A 22,322-nucleotide genomic window follows, 5' to 3' on the forward strand; every position below is an offset into this window, starting at 1 on the left:
GCCTGGCAACACTCTGACGCCAAACACCGCAGCGCACCGACGGGCCCGAGACAGACTTTGTGTTTAGAAGCGGGGGAGCCGTTCAATCCCGAGGGAAATGGTGTCCATTTTATTTTAATGTCAACATTCTCATTTACGTTAATACGGATTTTCTCTTGGCACCTCATTGACGTGAGCTCCCAGGTAAAGTATCTGCGCCCTGTGTTGCTAGATAGTAGCACAACTAGCCCTTTGACACACAAGCTATGGAAATCTCTTCTTATTCACAACATGAGCCAAAAACGACCTGTATTCTTTATCTGTGTCATTTCATGCACGGCTGGGTGTTTCAAACTTTGGTCTATTCTTTTATAGCTTATTCTTCCATCTTCATTTAGGAGAAGGCTCGTAGATACAGATACAGATACATTTATTGGTCCCACACACATGCACACACACACGACATGCAATGGGGGGAACTGTGTCCTCTGCTTTTGACCCATCTGGTGAACACAGGAGGACACACAGAGCAGTGGGCAGCCATGCACGGCGCACAGGGAGCAGGTGTTGGGGGAGTAAGGTGCCCTGCTCAGGGGCACTTAGACAGTGGGGAACAGTTCCAGGTGTTGTCCATTCAGGTATGTTTCCTTGTCATCACTCCGTGGAGTCAAACAGAGACCACCATCGGATTTTCTGCCCATAGTCCAACTTTCTGCCACTAGTCCACCGCCTCTCCTCTGTTACATCAAATCTTCCCTCAAAGATAAAGGCTCCTGGGATGGTACTGACTTTTCAATGTTATCAAAGGAGCCTTCATCATTCAAATGAGCTGGATTTCAAGACACACCCACAGCTCCAGCTTGATCCTGTGTAGAACATAGTCTAGGTTCTCATCATCAGAGATTTCAGACTCAGAATCAAGTCCAAGAATTGCCTCCTCATTTCCCTCATCCTGTTCTTCATGCAGCATCTTTATGACCATTTCAACCGTAAGTCTGAAATGGTTGCGACTAGCCATACTAACACTCTCGATAAAGAAAACAAATCAAAAGCATATCAATCAGTCTGTTTAGTATATAGTTATATTTTGAGTTTTATTTTGTTGATCTAGCTATGGTTAGCCAGCCAGAAAAGCACAAACAAACAACAACAACAACAACAACAACAACAAAAAGGATTTGTGATGATCAAAAACAAACTGACCAGGGAATACTGAATGGGGATTTTAATTCAACTGAGCCAGGTCACTTTTGACCCGTGTTGTGTATCAAAGGGTTAGCATGGATGTGTGGAGTATAGTAGTTTAGCTAGTTGCCCCAGTCATAAGCAACAGGCAGCTGTCAGTTAGTAACTGTCAAAACTTTTCCTTTGCTTCCTTTAGGAGAGATTCTGCTCTGTCAGGCTCCAGATTATTTCCCAACAGGAGCAACATGATGCTCGGGGAGAAACTAAAGGAGCGCTGCGACGAGGAGGTGATCAACGAACTGGTCAGTGTGCAGCTTTCTCTCTTTTGGTTACAATTACAGATGATATACAAGATCAGGTTAGACAGGTGCAGGTTTTAGCAGCAATTCTCTTGGCTACTAAAGCCTCATTTCAACAGCTGATGGTTTTCACTTTTTCCGATGCGTGAAGATTCCAGGTCATCTTCAGGAGTTGCACATGTGTACATTATAATATTGATAATAATAATAATACAACTTTATTTCTATAGCACTTATCTAAGTAAGGTTACAAAGTGATTTGCAAAATGTATGGTACTAAAACAACCCAGATCTAAACAAGAACAAACAAAAATAAGAACGATAACATATAAGAAAATATATAGATAAAAAAAAAAAAACAGCATTAAAAGGCTTTCCCGTTAAAATATATTAAGCAATGATTTCAAAACAGGTGCAGTCTGATCTCAAGCAGGATATTCCAAAGCCTCGGGTCGATGGGTAAAGCCCGGTCATCCTTATTACCACCCTTAACTTAGAACTTCTAGTCAGTGTTGGTTAGAAAATCTTAGATTATTGCTTAGACTATAGGGAGTTAGTAGATTTTAACTGGGGGTCAGACGGAGCTGAGCTTTGAAATAATCTTAAAATCATTCCTAGATTCATGGGTAACAAGCAAGTCTAGTGGGCTGTGAATACATGGACAACTCCTGAAGACACTATATGTTTCTCCTTTCACTCTTTTTTAAAAATCATTATCATCATTATACAACACAATTCTCCACAGTGTTTGGCCAATGGAGTGTCTTATGAAAAAATCGCCCGAGAAGGAGCGTACATCACCTCCCTGGAGATCTTCTTCTCCGGTTTCCCCCGCATGGTTGGCCTTTCTTTCTTCCCAAGGCTCACCCAGCTCACCATCGTGGGCCAGGACATTAATCTGATAGAAGGTCTGGAGTGTTGTCCTCTCCTCCGAGAGCTCTGGGTCACCCAGTGTCATCTGACAGTAAGTTTGATACACTGTTAAGATTTCTGATTACAAATACTGACAGTAATAAAATGTAAAGCCTCGATTTACAAAGGTTTATATTGTGAAAGCTTGAATCTTACTGTTTCACTGCAGCAGCTCGTAAACACCAAAGACTGTTAACACAATTTTACCCTCTGGCATTTTAAATAAACAGTTTCATACGCTGACCATCACAACCCATAGTTGAATAAAAACTGTATCCTGAGTTAGTGAATTGTACAGCATAACACACCTAACAACATTTTGTCCCATCCTCTCTGTATTGCAGGAAATATCTGGACTACAGAACTGTGCAAAACTGGAGAAACTCTATCTTTATGACAATGAAATCTGTGAAATCAAGAATCTAGATATGCAGATCAACCTAGAAATCCTGTGGCTCAACAACAACTCCATAAGTCACATACAGGTTTGGACCACATTAGTCTATGTCTGTTTGTCTCTCTGTCTGTCTGTCTGTCCGTCGGTCTGTGAGGTATTAACCTTTGCATTTAATTCCTGAATGTATTTATTTATTTGGCTAAATAAAACGGCCTATTTACCCAAATCTTCATGTCAGTTACCTAATATGAGACATTTATATGAATGAGTATGCATGTTTTGTCAAAGGTGCACACTCGCTGTTTTTGATCATCTGACTCTCAGTGTGTGGTGGTTATTTTCCAAAGGGCCTGAACACGCTTCAAAACCTCAAAGAACTGAACCTTGCCGACAACATTATTGAAGAGATTGGTAGGTTAGAATCCTTTTTATTTTCTTTGCCGAGTTTGATTGTGATTTTTTGAGCATTTTAAAAAGAAAACGTATAATAATCAAATCATTTTCAACATTTTTTCAGGGCATAGCCTTGATCCTAATGTCGGCCTTCAAAATCTTAATCTGTCCGGGAACGAGATCCGCTCTTTTAAGGTAAGATAAAAAAACATAAATATGCCTTTGAAACTCCCCCAGTAAAAAGTTTCTATACTTATTTTGTCAAATCTTATTAAAATCCTTGGTCTGAAAAAGAGGGCCTTTCTGAACTCTTGTGAAAGGCTGAGGTCGTGTCCAGTGCAGATTTTCAATCATTTTTACAATGGGCTGGTTGCATGAGACCTTCATTGAGGTATTGAGCAGAATAATTTCACTTTTTGTCATTATTGATTCAATGATATATACATTCATGATCATGAAATTAATCTTAACACACCACGTAAGGCAGGGTAGGTGTTAGTCAGTTATACATTTTCAATATTCTGCAACTGACACGCTCATGCAGAACATTCAGACTGGATCATGGTCTTCTTCAAGGTCAGCCTGATAGGGAACACAACATGTTTTGTGGCTCTAACTTTGATTGGATGAAGACCTTAGATGATATACCGCAATCCTCCTTTATTAAAGAACATTTTCATCTTCACCGGGTATAAAGTATATCGCAACAGCTGTTGTCAAAGTAGCTGTTCTTTTGCTCTCATGTGAGAATTGTCTAATATTTGGACTTTTTCAGTGTGCAGCGAACACGAGAGGGGCTGCAGATGGCTCCTTTCACACGAACCAACAATTCAAATCAGCTTTTCATTGTATAGAAGTTATACTTTCGATAAATTATTATTTATCTTTTAGAACTAACCTGCTTATGATGGACCTATACCTTGTCCTGTAACTTGCCTGTGTGCTCCGTGGTTGCAACAGGAGCTGACCCTGCTAGCCGGCTTACCCCATCTGAGAGAGCTAGCACTGAGGGACGCCACGTCAACCCCAAACCCAGTGTGTCGGCTGTGTAACTATGCAACACACATTCTGTACCACATGCCTGGCCTCCAGCGACTCGACACCTACGACGTCTCGAGCAAGCAAGTCAAGGAAGCTGCTGAGGTATTGAGGAGACGATCAGGACCCTTTACTCTGTTTCACACCAGCGTAATTGACCTGATAAGGAGTTGCACTGATTTACATCAGTTGCTAAAGATTTACTGAAATAAACCTTAGGTTTCTTTAGAAATACGTTTTTCGTCAAACATATTTATTCTGTATTGTCTGTTTCAATTTCAATTCAGTTAAATCTTACTTTTTCCCTATTTAAATCAAAAACAAATAAAAAATTGAAGAATGTATAAATCTTTTACATCACATATGCAAGTTTCTCCCAAATTGAGCTTTTGCACATTTCATATCTTTGGCAACCTTAAATGAGATGTGGTCTAAAAACTACAATGAGGTCTTATTGGTACAAAAAAATGAACATTCATTTAAAACCTATGTAACGCAGTTATTACTTGTTGCATGTCTCAATTTTTTGGTGTCCTGTTTTTTTTTTTTTTAAGAAAACAGTATAAGCTTGTACTTTTCTCTGTCAGTCAACAGTCTTGAAGAAAATGATGTACTACAACATGCGAGTACACACTGCTCAAAGGAACCTGGAAGAGACTCGGTTAAGTCTGATCGAGAGGAAGAAAACCCTGCTGCTGTTGCCTGAGGAATATGTCAGGACACTAAGTCATTCCCTCAAAAATGTATGTAGAGTACAGTAAGTTATGAAGCTGACATCTCCAGCTGTAATTTGTAAAGTTAAGAGGGTTGTTGTCTCTTTTACACATCCCCAGCTTGAACGTGAGCTCTCCAAGGTGCTGACAAGTCGTAAGAAGTCTGCCAGCAAATTGGACGATGCACCAGGAGGACCGACCCACTTAGTGGATGGTTCATCCAACAGATGGGATCCAACCACTGACGTCTGCTGTGATCCCACCATGGAGCCAAAAATACTCATCAAGATGAAAGCACTGAGGGAGAGACTGACACTGTGGATGAAACGGCTGACCGAGTTAGTTTGTAAACTTGGATAAACTAGAGACAGAATTTGACAAAACTTTATACACTTTAATATCATGCGTTACACTTTTTTTGTATATTGAAGTGGCTGAGTGTGAAGTTAGTGATGAAACATGTCTCCAATTTTGAAAAATGATATTCCTTCTTTTATATTCAGGATTGAAGCTTGTCATGAGAGAGAGTTGGCTCAAGCCACACACATGATGGGATACACAGTCCAGTTTCTGCTGATGGAGCTTGAAAGTGTTGGAAACATTCGATTAGAGGAGGGCAGCTCCACAGACCCTTGGTAATTATTTGGTATCATTATTTATACCTACAACCATCATGTAATTCACCGTCAAAGAGATGAAGTTTACTTTTTTTTCTGCCGTGTCTGCAACAGGTTTAATTCCTCTTGCGACCTCATCCTTTCCCGCTTCTCACACTCAGACTTCAGTGTTCACGGCATCACTGGCATAAAGGTTGATAGAGTTATCCGCATCTTCAACAGCGCCTTGAGGTATCGCTTTGAGGACAAACTTCAAAACCTGCTAGTCAGCGAAGACACTCCTATCCATTCACAGTAAGTGAAACTGGACTGTGAGGAATTAAAAAAAAAAATTAACATGAGAGAGATGTTGTTGTATTATATGTCTACTACCAAGACCACCAGGTATCACTGGAATCTTATGTGCACCTTTTAAGCAGAATCTACAGAAATCGGCTTGATCACTTGTTCTACGCACCTGACCCGGAAAAAGACTGTGCGATGGAAGAAATTTTGTGCATTTTGGAGCAGGGCTTTAAATCGGCAGGACACTATAAGGTGTGTATACTGTAAAGATGGTACATAATAGTTTAGTCCACTGCTCTACAGTAACACCTGTATAACGGATTCAATGAACAGCCTGTGCAAAAAATATATTCCCTCCAGAATACTTTGTTTAAGTATAATGAGTTGAAGGAAGTGACATTTTAGTATTAAATTGCCCTTGTTGAATTTGATTTAGAACTTTGGGCAAGAGTGTGGCATACCGTTATCCAACAGCCTGAGTGTGACTGAAGAGCCCAGAATCGAACACACTCTGCGACAGGCCAGCCAACCTGACTACAGTGAGGATCCAGTCCCATTCAGGCACGGTGGGTTGGTTTATCTCACGGTACTGTATCCTTATATTGTCTATAGAAGACCATTTTATATTTCTTAAAAACTGAAATGCTTGTATTTTTTGGGCCTGTAGGTCAGATTATTATTTCCAAAGTGTACGTGGGTCACAGCATACCTCTCCGAGAGGAAAGTCCAGTTGACAAAATCAGCCTTCGTAGAGTCTGCTCTGTATATCGCAATGTGGACACTAAGCTCAGATCTGCATCGAGCGATGGTATGTGGCATATCAAAAGGCATGAAAGGAATTATTTCTCAGTCAGTAGTTGCACAGTGTCATCGTGTCTCTGTGTGTTTTTCATTCAGAAAGACCTCGCTCCTCCAAAACACACACTGGTCCTGAGTGCAGCCCCAGGCGGAGACAGTGGTTTATGTTTGACCATGAACTCGTATTGCCTAAGTACCTTGTATATTTTCAATATGTAACTAGGGTAAGTTATAGATTCACATATTTATTTGATCAACACTTGAGATGCTGCGTGTAGCATACATCCTCTCAGAATATTGTTAATATTCCCATTTTGTGTCTGCTGGTCGCACACTCTTTAGAAATTATTATAAACGCTACATTTGAATAATTATGCTTAACCAGTATTTTACATGCTTTTGATATGTTATTATTAGAAACAAGAACAACCGGCATCGCCAGAACACAGCAAAGACAGAATCCTTCTGGACAAGCAAGTCCTCAACATGGATCCTGTGCTTAAACAGCAGCCTAAGTTGATGAGCTTGGATGACAAAATTCTGCTTAATGTGGCCAGAGCTAACGTCCTGAGTCAGATCACTGTAAGTATGATTGGTTTTCACACAATGGCTTGATTTGGAAGCCAATTTGTTGTACTAATAATAACATATCTTGAATGTTCTGAATCTCCAGGTACTGAACCTTCATGGGAACAGTCTGAGCAAGATAAAGGAGATTTCCTGCCTCACGGCTCTGCGGCATCTCACCATCAGCTTCAATGAGTTCACACGCCTCAATGACATTTCTCACATGGTGGGAGTGATGATGGGAGAACATGCTATTGGGCTTAAAATAAACAGTGTGCCATGAAAACCCTCATCAATTATCTTTCCAATATCACAGCCTTACCTTGAGTCTTTGGATGCGAGCTTCAACCACCTGGTGACCCTCGAGGGGCTGAGGGGGCTGGGACAACTCAAGCAGCTCGATGTGCGGTGGAACCAGTTGACCAAAGCCAGACAAGATGCTGCAGTTTTAAGGAAACACACACCTGCTCTTCTGAAGCTTGACACCAGATACAACCCTTGGAAAAGAGTAAGTGCTGGAACCTAAAGACATTAGCTGAAACTCAAAATCCAAATACCAAATTCATAATGAATGGATAGTTTGTGCCTGAAATATAGCAGTTGTTGTTTCAGGCATCATGAGGAGGTGAATTCAGTGAAGCTGTGTTTTTTCTTCCAGCTGGAGACGGCCAGAAGGAACATACTGGGACGTCTAAAAACACTCACACACCTTGATGATCTGATGGTCACAGAGGAGGAGGCTGCTGATGCTGTTGCCATGGCTGCAGATTCCAAAATTAACCAGGTGAGAATAATTAACATATATTAGTTTATATATACAGATACCAAATATACAGTTTTTTATTTACTGGTCCTTGTTAGGGTTGTAATGGTTACATGCTCCAGTGATTATTTATTCTAGGTGAAAATCTTTAAATGTAGAATTTACTGTGAATCAATCACGGCTGTTGACTCTCTGCTCTCAGGCATCTCTTCTGGCTAACTCGCGCACTAATACTGATCGTCCCCGATGTCTCAGCCTGCTATCGACAGCTCAGCTCGTCTGCCTTCTCAATCCAGCACCCTGGGGGCTCAGCCAGCAGCTGCAGCCGGACTGGACCGCAATGGTGAGCTTCAGCACGTGGGTGTCTCCGTAAGGAGTGTTTCTAAGTGCTACATGAAGGCAGCTGGACTTGAGGTACTTGAAGACATTTCATCTGAAAGACTACTTCAGTCTAGCTGGGGAATCCCAGGTATCCTTGAGTTTCTCAACGACTCTCAAAGTATTTACAGCTCAACAAGAGGTGAAAAGCTTGGGACTCCAAACTTAGATATACAATGACCTAGAGGACTGAGAATCGTCTCTAAGATTTCAAAAAATCCATGTGTTAAGTTTTAATAAAATGCCTCCTACAGAGAGTTTTCCCATTTTCTCTGTTCAAATTAGTCATGCAGAGTCAAAACTAATATTTATATAAGTTCTTTATCAGGTATATTCAAGAAAAAACTTACAAATACACAACTCCAGGTGCAACTTGCAGCCTGTGACCTGCTTGGAACTGAGAGCAGGTCACAGGTTGTGACATGCAAGTGTAAGTTATGTTTTACAACTTTAATCATTTAAGCATTTCAATTAGTTTATAACCTTACAATTTTGACCAGCTCACAGCCCTGAACCTTGACAGCCAGAGGATTTCCAAGCTGATTAATCTGAATAAACTGGTAAACCTGCGCTGGGCCTCCTTCAATGACAACGACATCTCTAAAGTGGAGGGACTGGAGAGTTGCCTGAAGCTAGAGGAGCTTTCCCTGAACAACAACTGCATCAGCACTTTCAGTGGTCAGTAACACTGTCAACATCTTTATTATACAATAGATATATATATATATATATATATGTTGTGTGTTGGTTCTTTCAGCCCCACAACACAGTCACCATCACTTTGTCTGTCTTTGCTCTTCTGTTTCTTTAGGCCTGTCAAAACTGCTTTGCCTAAATAAACTGAGTATAGACGGGAATCAGCTCTCTAGACTGGATGTTTCAGTCCTTGATCAGCTGCCCAACCTGACCTTTCTGTCTGTGGAGAACAACTGTATCAGTTCCCTGTATGGCATCCAGAGGGTCAGCTCCCTGCTTGAACTCTATATTGCCAACAACCAGATCTCTTCATCACGAGACATCTACTATCTAAAGGCAATAATTTAACAAACAAAAAAGTATCCTTACCCGAAGACATTGGAGAGAAATAAGTGCTGAAATGTCAGATTTTTCCTACATTTTTCTTGTGTTGTTTTTAACCCGTCTACTTTCTTACTTTCAGGGACTGTCCAACCTCATCATTCTGGATCTTTATGGGAATCCTCTAGTGGAGAAACTAGAGTACTATCGGATATATGTGGTGTTCCACGTATCCTCGCTGAAAGCTCTGGACGGGATTGCAGTCGTACGTGCTAGAAACAGCAACCAATTCAACCTTTCACGTCACATGGTGATGATGACATAATTACAATTAGTGTTTTGTGTTCTGTTGCTTTCTCAAGGAAGTTCTTGAGTCTGAAAGTGCAAAGGACATGTTTGGAGGAAGACTCACCTCGGACATGGTGGCAGAGAAGCTGGGCCACTCTAACTTCTCAGACATCACCTACCTCACCCTGCAGTCCTGCTCCATTAGGTATAGCGAAGCATATGTCCAAAATTGAACATGATAGAATTGGACATTGACATAATGTAGTAATTTTTGCCCCTCACAGGAGCGTTGACCTCTCTCCAGTAGACATATTCATTGGCCTGCGCAGTGTCAACTTGGACCACAACAACCTCACCTCTTTTTCAGGCCTTGTTTACCTGCCGAACATCAAAGTAAAAATTACTCTAACTGAAAAATACAGAAGCTGGCTCTAAATACAGCTGAGTCGTGGACAAAGACATTATTTTCTTCTTTGCAGGCTCTGTGTCTGAACAACAACCACATCGAGTCCATTCTACCAAGGCAGCGGACTCAGGCTCATCTGACAAACAGACAGATCCTCCACAGCAAAGTCCACTCCAGTGGTTACGGTCAGCAGAGTTCATCCAAAGGCAGCAGGTAACACAGTTCTTATTTCTGTTTCAATACAGTTTATTGGCATGGCATCTGCACCAAATTGCACAAACTCATAAATATCAGCCCCCAAATAATGTTAGATTTTCTTTCATCAAGATTCATTATCCCTAAGAAATTAAGGAAAATGTAAAAAAATGCCCTTTCTCACAATGTCAAAGAAAACAAATAGAAATTCCTGGATTTGCTCCCTGATCAAGATCTGCACCAAAATGTTATATGTTCTCATAGAGTTTCGTGGTAATCTATTTATTAGTCTTTCCATATTCCTGCTAAATGACAGACAGACAGACAAACAAACGCAGAATTATCGATGGAATTGATGATCTACATAAAATATACAGTATAAAGTAATATAATTAATCAAGCTATAAAAACAGAAAAAAACTAATAGGCAAATAAACATGGTAGCATTTTCAGTCAAGGTTAGACTATTGCTTATATAATATACATTTTGACTGACTGTGCAGACTGTAACCGTTAGGGGGCAGTGCTGACCTGCCAATGAATGAACTGTCATGACAGATCTTTGTTTCAGTTGTTGCCTGAGAATAAAAACACAATAAAATGTTGTTTTTAACACAGTTTCAAGATATTTCCATCTGTTTCAAAATAAACAATATTATTATATCTGGAGATTTAAATATTAATTTTAAATACCACAAGTTTCTGGATTGTCTGTGTTTTGTATGATATGATCTTTAAGTCGCATTTTCCTTTTTGTTTAAAATCAGTCCAAAGGCGATGTTTTGGCAGGCTCGCTTTTGTTCGCCGGCATGTGATTGCCTTTATGTGTCCTGCACCTGTGAGGTCTGACTAGTTAAATGAGGCAGCGGGGGGGAGAAAGAGATGTTCATTTAACCACAGAGATTGCAGACTGTCATTCTGTTACTGTGTTTAAGGGAAACTGGGCCCAGTGGCAGCCGGGAGCCACTGATGGGCAGCCTGGAGGTGCTGCATTTGAGTCACAATGGAATCTCCAGTTTGGCCAATCTGCAGCTCAGCAGGCTCACCAATCTTAAAGCCCTTTTCCTTCAAGGTATGTATGGTCCACGGACCCAGCCTCGCTCACAAAGCCTGTTCACAGAACCTGTGAAAGGGCAAGCAATGAGAGCAGGGTCTCCCATTGACCTAAGGCCAGGTGGGGGATGAGACTGGAAGAAAGGAACCACTGACTTTCTTTTCAGCAGCTTTTGATGGGTTTTGATTGTTTTGTTTTGTTGGAAAGATTTGTCCAACCGAGACGACCTGACTTGTCCTTTTTTTTGTTGCTTTTTGCTCAGAAACCGTTCGAAGCAGTCTCTGTCATTTCAGTGTTTTTACACAAGGTGCAAAAACACAAGGCAAATGTTTGCTTCATATTGTGCCTTTTATATTGTGTGGGCTGTACGATCTACTCTTAAATTTAATTTATATAAATATTGGACTATTATTGTTTTCACCGTGTTCCCCTTGTGACATTGTTTGCTCCCTCCCTAGGTAATGACATCAGCCAGGTGGAAGGGTTGGAGGGGCTACGCCATCTCAGAGAACTGGTCCTAGACAGGAACCGCATCAAATCTCTGGCCGAGAACTCTTTCATCGCCCAGAACGTTCTGCTGGAGCTGCGCCTAGAAGAGAACCGCATCCGGGAGCTCAACCATCTGGATCCTTTGACCGAGCTCCGCAAGCTGTTTCTTGGCATGAACAAGCTGCAGGTATTATCGTCTCAGCAACTGTCGCCTCCTAAAATGCTGCACATTTTAATGTTCATAATAACTTTTAATCAAACTGCATATTCAGATTTTTCAATTAAACTGTCTGAATGACTCACTCCAGAGTGATTTCCTGAGGTGGCCACCAAGGTCACAGTCTGCTTTTGTGTAGTTTTGATTCAACACAAACTTTTGCTGATTGGTTCTTATGCAAAACGCGTAAGAACTTAAACACGAGATGTGTTTTATTCAACGTACAGCAGAATTACTTTTTTCTGCATTTGCAAAGTAAGACGTGAAGTATAGCAATCATAAGTCATTACCCCCACCCCCACTGTGCCACGCGAAGGGTAGCATTAAGAAGAATCAAGTTTGATTGAAGGTCAGGGCACTGTGTATGAAGACCGGGGAAAACAATCAGTACAATGTGTAATCAGCATCTCAGTCTGCATCTCCCTCTCACCCGGGGTGAGTGATTTGCACTTTAGTTGCGAGTTCTCCCTCTTCCCTATACCTCCTTAATGTTTTCATGCATTCAATTAAGACATAAAATACTGCAATCATCCCAGCGCTGCAGTCCTCACAGGGGGGGCATCTTTGAATCACAGCCAAATCCAAGCATAAACCTGGGAACGAGAGGAAACACCCCCATGCCCTGTTGTGTGGCCAAATTCTCTCATGAGATTAACGAGAGCTCACACATGTAATCTCTCCCATCAGCTGCTTCCGTCCTCCCCTTCACCAAAATTCTGAAAGGTTGAACCCTGATGCATATGTCTCTGTTATCAACACGCAGCCGGCTGTAAACAGTTAGAATGAGAAATGAAATGTGGGTTTACGATGTGAAGAGCAAGCTAAAACAATCTTTGTTTCTCTCCTTTTTTTAGGATGTCACTGAGCTCGACAAACTAGAGGTTCTTCCATCGCTTACAGAGCTCTCAGTGGTTGGAAATCCTGTAAGTGTTATTACTGTCTGCACATTAAACAAGTTACACAGTTAAACAGTTTGATGTTTTGATTAGGATTAAGATTAGGATGGAGGGTTATTTTGCTTTGGTGATTTTGCAAGGATGTGAATCCACTAGCTGTTTGTCTTGAATTCCTTCAAACACATTACCAACAGCATCACTTGTACAATTCTAAACACTAACCCAGGAGAACTCAGAGGTTCCAAATTAAGCAATTACATGATGGGCCGTCTGCTGTGCTTCCAGCTGACCGGCATCAGAGACAAATCCATTGACCAAATGGCAGGCCGCTATTGGCCCGGTTACATCACCCATCTGGAGCTCATGGATCAGGCCGGAGCCGAGTGTGCAGCTCCCTATCGTCCATAGGGCCATGCTCAGCTGTTGTAGCCTCTTTACCGCTCTGGCCCATCCCCCTTCTCTTCCCATAGGGGGGGTTTAATCCTGCCTTCGGGTAGAGGGTGAACGCCAACAGCCACCCTGGAGACAATACCTCCTGCTGTTGACCACATGAGATTGTTACTTCACCCATGTTCCCTAGCCAAAGTCCTTTCCACTGGGCATCTATTGGCACACTCTTATAACTTATTCATAGCAGCAGTGTCCTGCAGGAACATACAGTTCTGTAAGTGGACAGGATGGATTTGTACCCTGGCCAGAGGGTCCCCGCAGCTGGGCAGAAAACTGTCTGCTCCTGTCTGGGTCACTAGAAAGGCTGCTGGGAATATGATAACTATATTGCAATCCACATGGCATCATATTTATCCCAGATGTCACAGGCAGTCTCTAGTAGGGCTCCAATATGAACATTTTCAAATGCTAGTTAATGTCAGTGTAACTTATAACGTGTAGTTTTATCTAATAAGTTTTTGTTCTCCCAGGTGGCCCGCAAGTCTCTCCACAGAGCACCAGTGGTGCTTCATCTGTCCCAGCTGCAGGTTCTGGATGGAGTGATGGTCACTCTGGAGGAAAGGACCAGGGCTGAGCTCCTCAGTTGTGATCCATCAGTAAGACCTGAACACATCCTCCGTACTCTCTCAGAAACAATGACACACACAAATATATACACACACATACAAGCAGGGTCATAGCTACCATTGAAACAGAAGTACAATACAAGTACACAAGTGCAACCTTCAGCACAACTTCTCTCTGCAGGGTTCCTAGTGAAGCATGTGTTATGGGGACTTTTTAAATTCCTCACATTTACAACTCAAAACTGCCACAGCACGGTCTCAGTCTGTCCTACCTGACAGCGAGCAGCTTTACTGGAGCAGTAGAGGTTAAAGGCCTGTTTCTTGACCCCATTGTTGATAAGACTTACTCCTGCTGGTCTGGGGACTGAACTGAAAACCTTCCAGTCAAGTACAAGTTTGTTTGTTTGACCTCAAGACCACTTCTGCTTGAATGAAGATGGTTTAGGAAAACTCGTTCAATGAGGTGAAAGCTTAGTTTTCAGGAGTAGGATCTGTTATCCCCACACTCCATCCACTACTTTACTTCAATCATGACTGAATTACAAAGGAACAAAGGATTTGCTTATATATAATCCCATAATGGGCCCGATCATGTAAACTGTAGTCCAGTTGAACCAAACAAAACGAAAAAAACAACCAAACAGCAGCAACCAAAGAGGGGGGAAAGCCTGGATCAAACTCTTTCAGTCTGACTGATCTGATGTTCATGTAATGAGAGACCAGGGCAGTAATTCTCCTGCAGCTCTGAATTAAAAGCAGCCTAAACCCTGCTGGCATCATCCTGCTGATTAGATGAAATGTGCCCAGCCGATAACGCACCAGTGGATTTACCCCCTATTAGCCAGGTCAACATGACCCCCTCTGCTTGTTAATCGTACATGTGGAAATGACAGAGCAGAGATCAAGGGTTTTCTCATTAAAAACACAAACACAGACCTCCACTTATTGAATCCCGTCGCCGCCATCTCGCTTGTCACTCTCGGTCTATGGCTGTGACCGCTCTTGTTTGAATTTGAGCATTGCTATTGATGAGTGGTAATTACTATTCCCCCCGTAAGATGTTAATAGATGTGGAACAACAAGCAATCGAATCACCAATCCCCTGCCAAGTGTGTGAGTGGAGTGGACACACCGCAGTCACACAGGCAGCTACAGAAGGGTGGAGAAAACAGTTATAATTAGGATGCAAATGTTAGTGAGGTCGACGAGTTTGCCCTGGAGGCGCTTAAGAAATCATCTTTACGCATTATGTAAATATTTGCTGTTTCTCATTGTATCCTGTCTTCTAGGATTACTTGTTTCTTTCTTATGCTCCCTGTTTAATATTTCTCCAACGGCTGTGCTCTCAGTACCCTGGAGCCTCTCTCCCCCCCACTGAGTTAAACCTACCTGGACTGCTCCCCCTCGTGCCCCGACACCCCTCTCTACGAGGAATAAGTATAAGTGGAGGACCGCAGACTGTCATGCTTGGGCACGATATCCAGACGAATAACACGGATGAAGCCCCGTCTCATCAAACATACAAATGTGAGTGTGATAAAAGTTTTGGAACTGATCGAATTTTATTTTACAATACACTACTATTACACTTTACATATGTGTCTGTAGGATGTGATGAAATGAAGGAGAGTTGTGTTTTTTCAGGAGCTCTGGTAAAAGCAGAAAGATTGATTTTTATTATCGACATACACCAGATAACTGTTCTGTGTTTAGTCGAGCACTGGCTTGACTCTCTTGGTTTTCCAATATCAGACAAGAGGCGAAAGCAGAGTTATCCTGCTCGAAGCACCCAAACTGACATTCCCTTCAGACATATCAGAGGAACAAGAAGCACCCTGCCAACCACAAGTCTACTGTCAGATGGGAATGGACTTTTTGACCCGTATAACAACCAGGAGCAAGAAAGCAGGTTATTGATTCTAGAGATTATAATTATATTCCTTTAAAATTCAAATGATCAGTTTAAAAGATTTTGGGAAAGAATAACAGTTTCCTAACTTGTTTGATTCCAGATTCCCAAATGGTGGTAAACCTCCATCCATGTAGCATCCAGAGGAGGTAAAAGCCTGGAACAACCATGATAGACTGTGATTGCTAGCATGGAATGCAGGGCATTGTGTTTTTATAAGTTTTCTTTTTTTTCTACATGCCTTTATACACTATATTGAACTAGAGTGGCAAACAATGGAGTGCTTATCTTCCTCAATGCCATACAGTGTTATGAAACCACATTTAATTCACTCACTTCACTGGATCCGGATTTGACTTGAATCTGTGCTTAATTGGACAAACACATAAATATCAGACCTCTAAACATGCCTGATTTTTTTCCTTGCTCCTCCACCTCAGCCACATCCACACCAAAATGGAATGAGTTCCTGCCTGACTCCTACTACATCCGCCCACCAAGGTTTGTGTTAATCCATCCAGGAGCTTTTTTGAGAACATAACCTCCTTGGTGGAGGTAATGAGGACATGGTCTTTGGAAAAGGCAATACAGAACTTTCTATGAACCTCAAACCAAATGCAATTTACGTGTTAATAAATCGTCTTTGCTGTTTGTTTAAAACAAAGCTTCCTTTGGTTTAAACACAATGACACTACTTGAAAGGAACGTGTATTGCACTCCTTTCCAAACGCATTTATAACGACCGATTTTGTTTTCCCTCCACGCAAATGGATCACTAACCATGGTAATCTGAGGATGAGAGGTTTTGGCGTCAGTTCCACCGCCATCCAGTCCTTGGCCCCAAACGAGTAAAAAAAACACCCACAGATGTACGGGCGTGTGAGGCTGGCATGCTGTGTCCATCAGGTCAAACGCATCCCCAACAAGTGGGATAATCCGGCTTTAGCACACCTCTCTGTGGACAATAATCTGCAGTCACTCAGATAAAGATGTTATCTTGAATGAGGTCCAAATGGATTTCAGAGAACTGTCAGTTTCATCACGTTAGCCTTTTTTCAGAAAGCTCCCCGCAGCTTCGCCCGTAATAGACAAATCTTGTGTGTTGTAACCGCAAATAAACCTCCTGCGTTTGATATGTATGATGTTCGTTCTGCTGCTGAACATGAGAACGTAATCCTCCCTGTCTTTCTGTCAGTTTAACCCAGTGGGCCTGTAGTTAACAGTCTGAGCTTTACATGTGGAGGAGGCAGTCTATATGAAGTGATATGAAACCTTTACATTGTGGGAGAAGAGATTTATACAGGATATCTTCTCCCCTCCATTACCTTAGGCATAAATAAAATGACGCACAGAACGATGCGGAACTCTGTTACATAATTAAAGAATATCTAGTAAAATGAAATTATTATTTATTTTACTTTAGACCTGTGGTTTTTCATACCATGTGCTCAATATAAAAGATAAAACAGAGTCAAGACTTGGGGAAGATGTGGCCCTGCAAAACCCAAAGGCTTGGGCAGCAACGTTTCCCTCCTCCAACCCCAGCTTTGGAGTTTATGCTTTTGTGACTTCAGTGCGACCACTAGGTGTCCTTAGAGCTCCATTAGCTCTCCCTCTAAGACTCAATCAGTCCTGAATGAATTCACCACCTGCCTGTGCTGCAGGTAGTCCTTTCTCAGCAGAGGAGGGACACATGCATGTGGATGCCACAGATTTGTGTTTGTGGAACATGTGAGGCAGCTTGCAGCAGCAAAAGTGAAAAGCTCTCCCCAAACAAGCTCCTCTAATGCATGTACTTAACTTCACTTAATTTGTGTTAATTCCCAGCACTAAGCAGGGCTAATGACAGTGCAAGTGAGTGCACTGTCATTACTGTGCTCTGCCTGACATCAAATGGCAGCTGATGGACTCACACTAGAAAAAAAGACACTCTAATGCACAGATTTTGGGGCTCAGTGCGAGTACTCTAATGCTTTAGGTATTGCGAAGGATAATTACACATTTCATATTTGTGTACAGGGTGTGCAGTATGGATATGTCAGAAGTCTGTTTGTCAGAAGCTGTTTTCAATGCAAATGTATTTCCGCGTGTGTTGTAAGCTTATAGCGAGCATACCACTTCATACAGTATGTTTCTCTTTGCATATCTGTCCATATTTTTAAAATTAAAATGACATTAGCATAAATATTGTGAATTATTCATCAGTTCTGAGTGAACCCAGATGCACCTCTCTCTCTCTCTCTCTCTCTCTCTTTCTCTCTCTCTCGCTCTCTCTCTCTCCCTCCCCCTCTCCTCCCCCCGCTTCTCCATGTGAGTAGACCACATGGTTCGTAGCTGGTTTAATGGGATGGAATGTGACAGGTTATGTTTTCATCTGCCTGATATGGAGCCCGACTCAGGCGGGAGGGAGGAAGAGACAGACGGAGAGAGGGATGGAGAGGGGGCAGACAGAGTTGGTCTCCACAGTTGTATTTGGGAATCATACTTTGACATGTTTGTGCTTGTTGAGAATCAGTTATAGATGATACCCCTCCCCGTCAGCACACAAACACACACACACACACACACACACATGCACATGCTCAGTATGGGGCCATTACTGCAGGTCCACTAGCTCCCTACATTTGCTGTGTCTGTGCATTCAGAGCACCATTAGTCCAAGACTCTGTGAATAATTGCTGAATGGACCATGTTTTCACTGCTATCTACTCAGGTTCCAGTGTTGGGGGTTGATGTGGGGGTGAAGTGAGAGGGATGAGGAAACTGATTGATGTTTGATCCCGACAGATAATGCTGCATCTTGTACAATGTTTATCCAAGCATCATGCACAGTATGCCCGATGCATGAACGCCATTAAACTCCATACGCATTGCACATTTACCAGCTTCTATTAACTTTAGAAGTGCTTCCACACGGAGCTTACAATTGCACCATCACTTGATTTGGAAGTGATGTTATAAAAATTAAATCACTCCACATTTGCCTGCTGTAGGCCGTCATAAAAACATAAATTGTTTAGTTTTCAAAAGGTGCTATAATGCCCCGAGTTCATTTTTCATCCTCTGTTCAGGAGCAGTGTTGCCTTATTGCTCGTCCTGAGATCTGTTATTGAGTTATCATTGCTGCTTGTCGTTTTCCTGTAAATTGTTTCCCATGAGGTTTTTAGATTTAGATTAAAGAGCGAATGGAGTGAGAGCAAAAATACAGATAAAAGAATGGAGTGAGCGTGACAATTTGATTGAAAAAAAGCTTTTATTTTCTGCAAACATTTTAGTTTGTAGAGCACGCCTCACAGAAGCAATAAATCTTGACTGCTGCTCATTTCTGGACTTTCATGTGATTTATCTCATTATTTAGCTGGTGTGTCATTTATCAAATTATTTCAATCGCACAAAGTGTGTTTGAATGGGTTAAAATAGGATAACACAATAACAGAACAACAGATGACTACCCATCTAGTAAATTTAACAGGAATCAATTTTCAGAGAGTGTCAGATTAATATGGCATTAGTCACTTATTTCATGATATTTGCGTTTGTTTCTCTCCGTTAATGACGTGGATGTCTTATTTCAAGTAAATGTTCTTCATCAGATGGCTGTAATAAAAGTGGAGTGATTGGTTGTAAATAAGTGGTGCTATGGGGGATTACATGGTACAGTACATGTTGTCGTGACTGACAGGCTTTTCTGTTTCAATGGTTTATTGTGTCCTACACGGAGCAGAAATTGCTTTTTCAAGATGAGAAGGAAACACAACTTCCTGTCCACCCTTATCCCCTCAGCCTCAGTGAAGAATAACAACAACAACAATTTAATCTCCTTTGCAGCAGATTATTATCTTTCTTTGTGTTGATATTGTGGCCTTTTTAGTTGATCACTTCATGATCCTCCTTTCGGTGCTCCTTCTGTCTAGGTAAAGCAACATTTTGAGGCAGGCACTTGACCACAATCACTTTCATCATGTTAAAATAATAAAATACTTGTAGGATTTGCTCTTGTTGCTCCTTTTGTACCAAGAACACAATAACAAGAATATTAATATTAATATTACTAATCCTTTGACAGTTTTTGGGGTTGAATGGGTGCATTATATTCATGGTTCAGGGAGATACTCGGCCAATGCCAAAATAATACTTACGTATTAAAAAGTGGTTGTTTTTTCTCCTCAAAAGGAGAAAGAACAACCACTTTTGATCTGAAATTTTATGTATTGCAAAGAATGATGATGTATTTATTGTTAAGTTGAAAACAAGTAGGGATGGTGATTTTGTATTAATGTGGTTTTCAGTTTAACGTACCCGACAATAACATCTGGTGGGTCGCCTACACATCATTTAATCTTTTAGCGAAGCAGTCAGAGGAACAATTGGAAACTAATATATCAGATACAAATTAGACTTCAAAAACATTGGTACAACAATAATCGATATTTATCAGGCAAGTTTCTGCACAGGTTACATTTACCTGTGAGTAAATTGGCCAAATTCCACCCTGTCGAAGACCTGACGCCGGTCAGGTCTTCGACAGGGTGGAATGTTTTTGTTTAACCCCAAACTAAGTTTAAGTTTAAAGTTTATTTATGTCACACCAGGCATATCGGTATAATATAATTACCTTTCTTTGATGTGTAATAAGGTTATAGGCTTAGTCCCACAAGAAACATCAGTAACAACCAGGATGACGCTGTAACATTCTCAATCTTATATTTGCGGTAGGATTTTGATGTTCCATATTTAGAAGAAGGTTCATCTTCATCTTCATCTCACAGGCGATGGGTGGTGGAGGTGATGTCCCATCTTAAACTCAAACCCAGACTAGTGTTTATGGGTTTGGTTTTATTATATACTGTGTATAACTGTAAATTCATGTGTGTGTACATATATGTATAATTTATTTGTATTTTGTTCCATTTGGTTGCCCAACTTGAGGGTATTGAGTGCCACTGGGATTTTCTGCTAAAACGCTTACAAACTTTATGAATAATGATGTGGTTTTCATACAACAATAGTTAAGTAAGAGTTACAATCTAATATGCCCTGTTTTTATATGGCTCAGACTGTATCATTGTTTATTATTATTTGTATTAATACAATAATTCAATTCAATTCAAACAACTTTATTTGTCCCCGGGGGGCAATTCTAGGGCACATAGAGAAGTCAGTGCAATATCAGCAGGCGGTTAAAAATGTGTACAGTATACTAACCATATAAAGTGAGAGTAGTGTATATGACTGTAAAAGGAGGTTGAACAGGATAACGGCTGTGAAAAGTGATTGTAAGAACGTTGAGAAATACTGAATGAGTAAAGTGTTCAGAGTGCATTGAGGTAAGTAATACAGACAAATTATGTACAGTTAAGGTAAATGAAGAATAGATGTGCAGGATCAGGTAGCAGCAGATGAATAAATACTGTAGCATATGAATAAATATAGCAGCGGATAAGTAAATGAGCAGATGAGTGAGTATAACAATAAAGGAACTAATAATAACTAGAAGGTTTTGCATGAATTTTCAGAATTATATTAAATTAAATGTGTCCCACACTGTGATTCTTGTAAGGCGTCAGAAGCCAAGGCTGGAAACTACTGGGTTATTCTCTAACAATAGGTTTTCTATCATCCAGTATTTAAAATCCAAAAATATAAAAGTAACTTTTAAGTAAGGCTGTCAAATATATGTAGTAAAGTAGAAAATACAATGGTTTTCTCTGAAATGTGTATCAAAGCAGCATAGAATAACACAGACACACACATAATTTGTCCATCTTCTTCCTGTGCTTAGTTTCTCATGTTAATGAACGTTCTCCAACAAGAAGGTTGTCGGTTCGATTCCCACTCTTTCCCATGCAGAGTGCATGCCGAAGTGTCCTTAGCAAGATACTGAATCCCCTAAATTTGGCAGGACTTCAACCACCAATTAATTGCGCAATACATCAAACTATGTTAATTTAAAAACAAAGATAAATAAAAGATTAATTAAATTGAAAAAATAAGTAAAACAAAATAAAGTAAAGTTAATTGGGCGAAGTTCGCTTCTGCGCAGGATGTGCGCTGTCTGCTTCTGCGCAGGATGTGTGCAGTTCGTTTCGGCGCAAGAGGTAAATAAAAAAACTAATTAAATTAAAAATATATATATGACAAAAAATAAATTAAAAAAAGTCACCACTTTCTAAGTTTCTGCAAATTTTGAAAATAATTTGAGCATGTTAAAGACCTCAAAAGGCCAATTTATTTGCCTGAAAAATAATAATAATAATCCTGTCTGTCAGTACCTGTCGGTGCTCGAGCCCTTATAATAGCACAATTCAACACAAAGTAATATGTGCTGCACAAAAAAATTAAGCTATTGCCTAAAATACAGAAGGGATGTATAATAATAATGTTAATTATAAAATAATAATAATAGAGATAATAGAATAATAATAATATAAATCGACAGTTGTGGCATTTAATCATTTTACTTATTCACACTTAGATTCATCTCTGAGGCATTAAACCAAACTGTGTGTGT

The 22,322-nt window shown here is 40.8% G+C and overlaps 1 protein-coding gene across 1 annotated transcript; it reads left to right on the top strand.

Moving 5' to 3' along the window:
* The first annotated feature begins 82 nt into the window (after positions 1-82).
* Positions 83-19,758, top strand: lrrc9 (leucine rich repeat containing 9). The gene is made up of 34 exons (XM_053434046.1): positions 83-183; positions 1,361-1,466; positions 2,209-2,427; positions 2,720-2,860; positions 3,120-3,183; positions 3,290-3,360; positions 4,126-4,308; positions 4,791-4,946; positions 5,037-5,254; positions 5,420-5,551; positions 5,648-5,827; positions 5,953-6,070; positions 6,255-6,384; positions 6,486-6,626; positions 6,716-6,840; positions 7,034-7,198; positions 7,290-7,409; positions 7,500-7,691; positions 7,842-7,967; positions 8,149-8,289; positions 8,825-9,002; positions 9,136-9,356; positions 9,484-9,606; positions 9,704-9,834; positions 9,914-10,022; positions 10,109-10,248; positions 11,166-11,302; positions 11,743-11,960; positions 12,845-12,913; positions 13,807-13,932; positions 15,252-15,429; positions 15,655-15,811; positions 15,915-15,960; positions 16,252-19,758. The coding sequence occupies exons 2-33, from the start codon at positions 1,410-1,412 to the stop codon at positions 15,946-15,948; spliced, it is 4,500 nt and encodes a 1,499-aa protein (XP_053290021.1). The 5' UTR covers positions 83-183; positions 1,361-1,409; the 3' UTR covers positions 15,949-15,960; positions 16,252-19,758.
* Positions 19,759-22,322: the final 2,564 nt, after the last annotated feature.

The sequence above is a fragment of the Pleuronectes platessa genome, chromosome 11 (genome assembly GCF_947347685.1).
Source record: "Pleuronectes platessa chromosome 11, fPlePla1.1, whole genome shotgun sequence".
NCBI lineage: Eukaryota > Metazoa > Chordata > Actinopteri > Pleuronectiformes > Pleuronectidae > Pleuronectes > Pleuronectes platessa.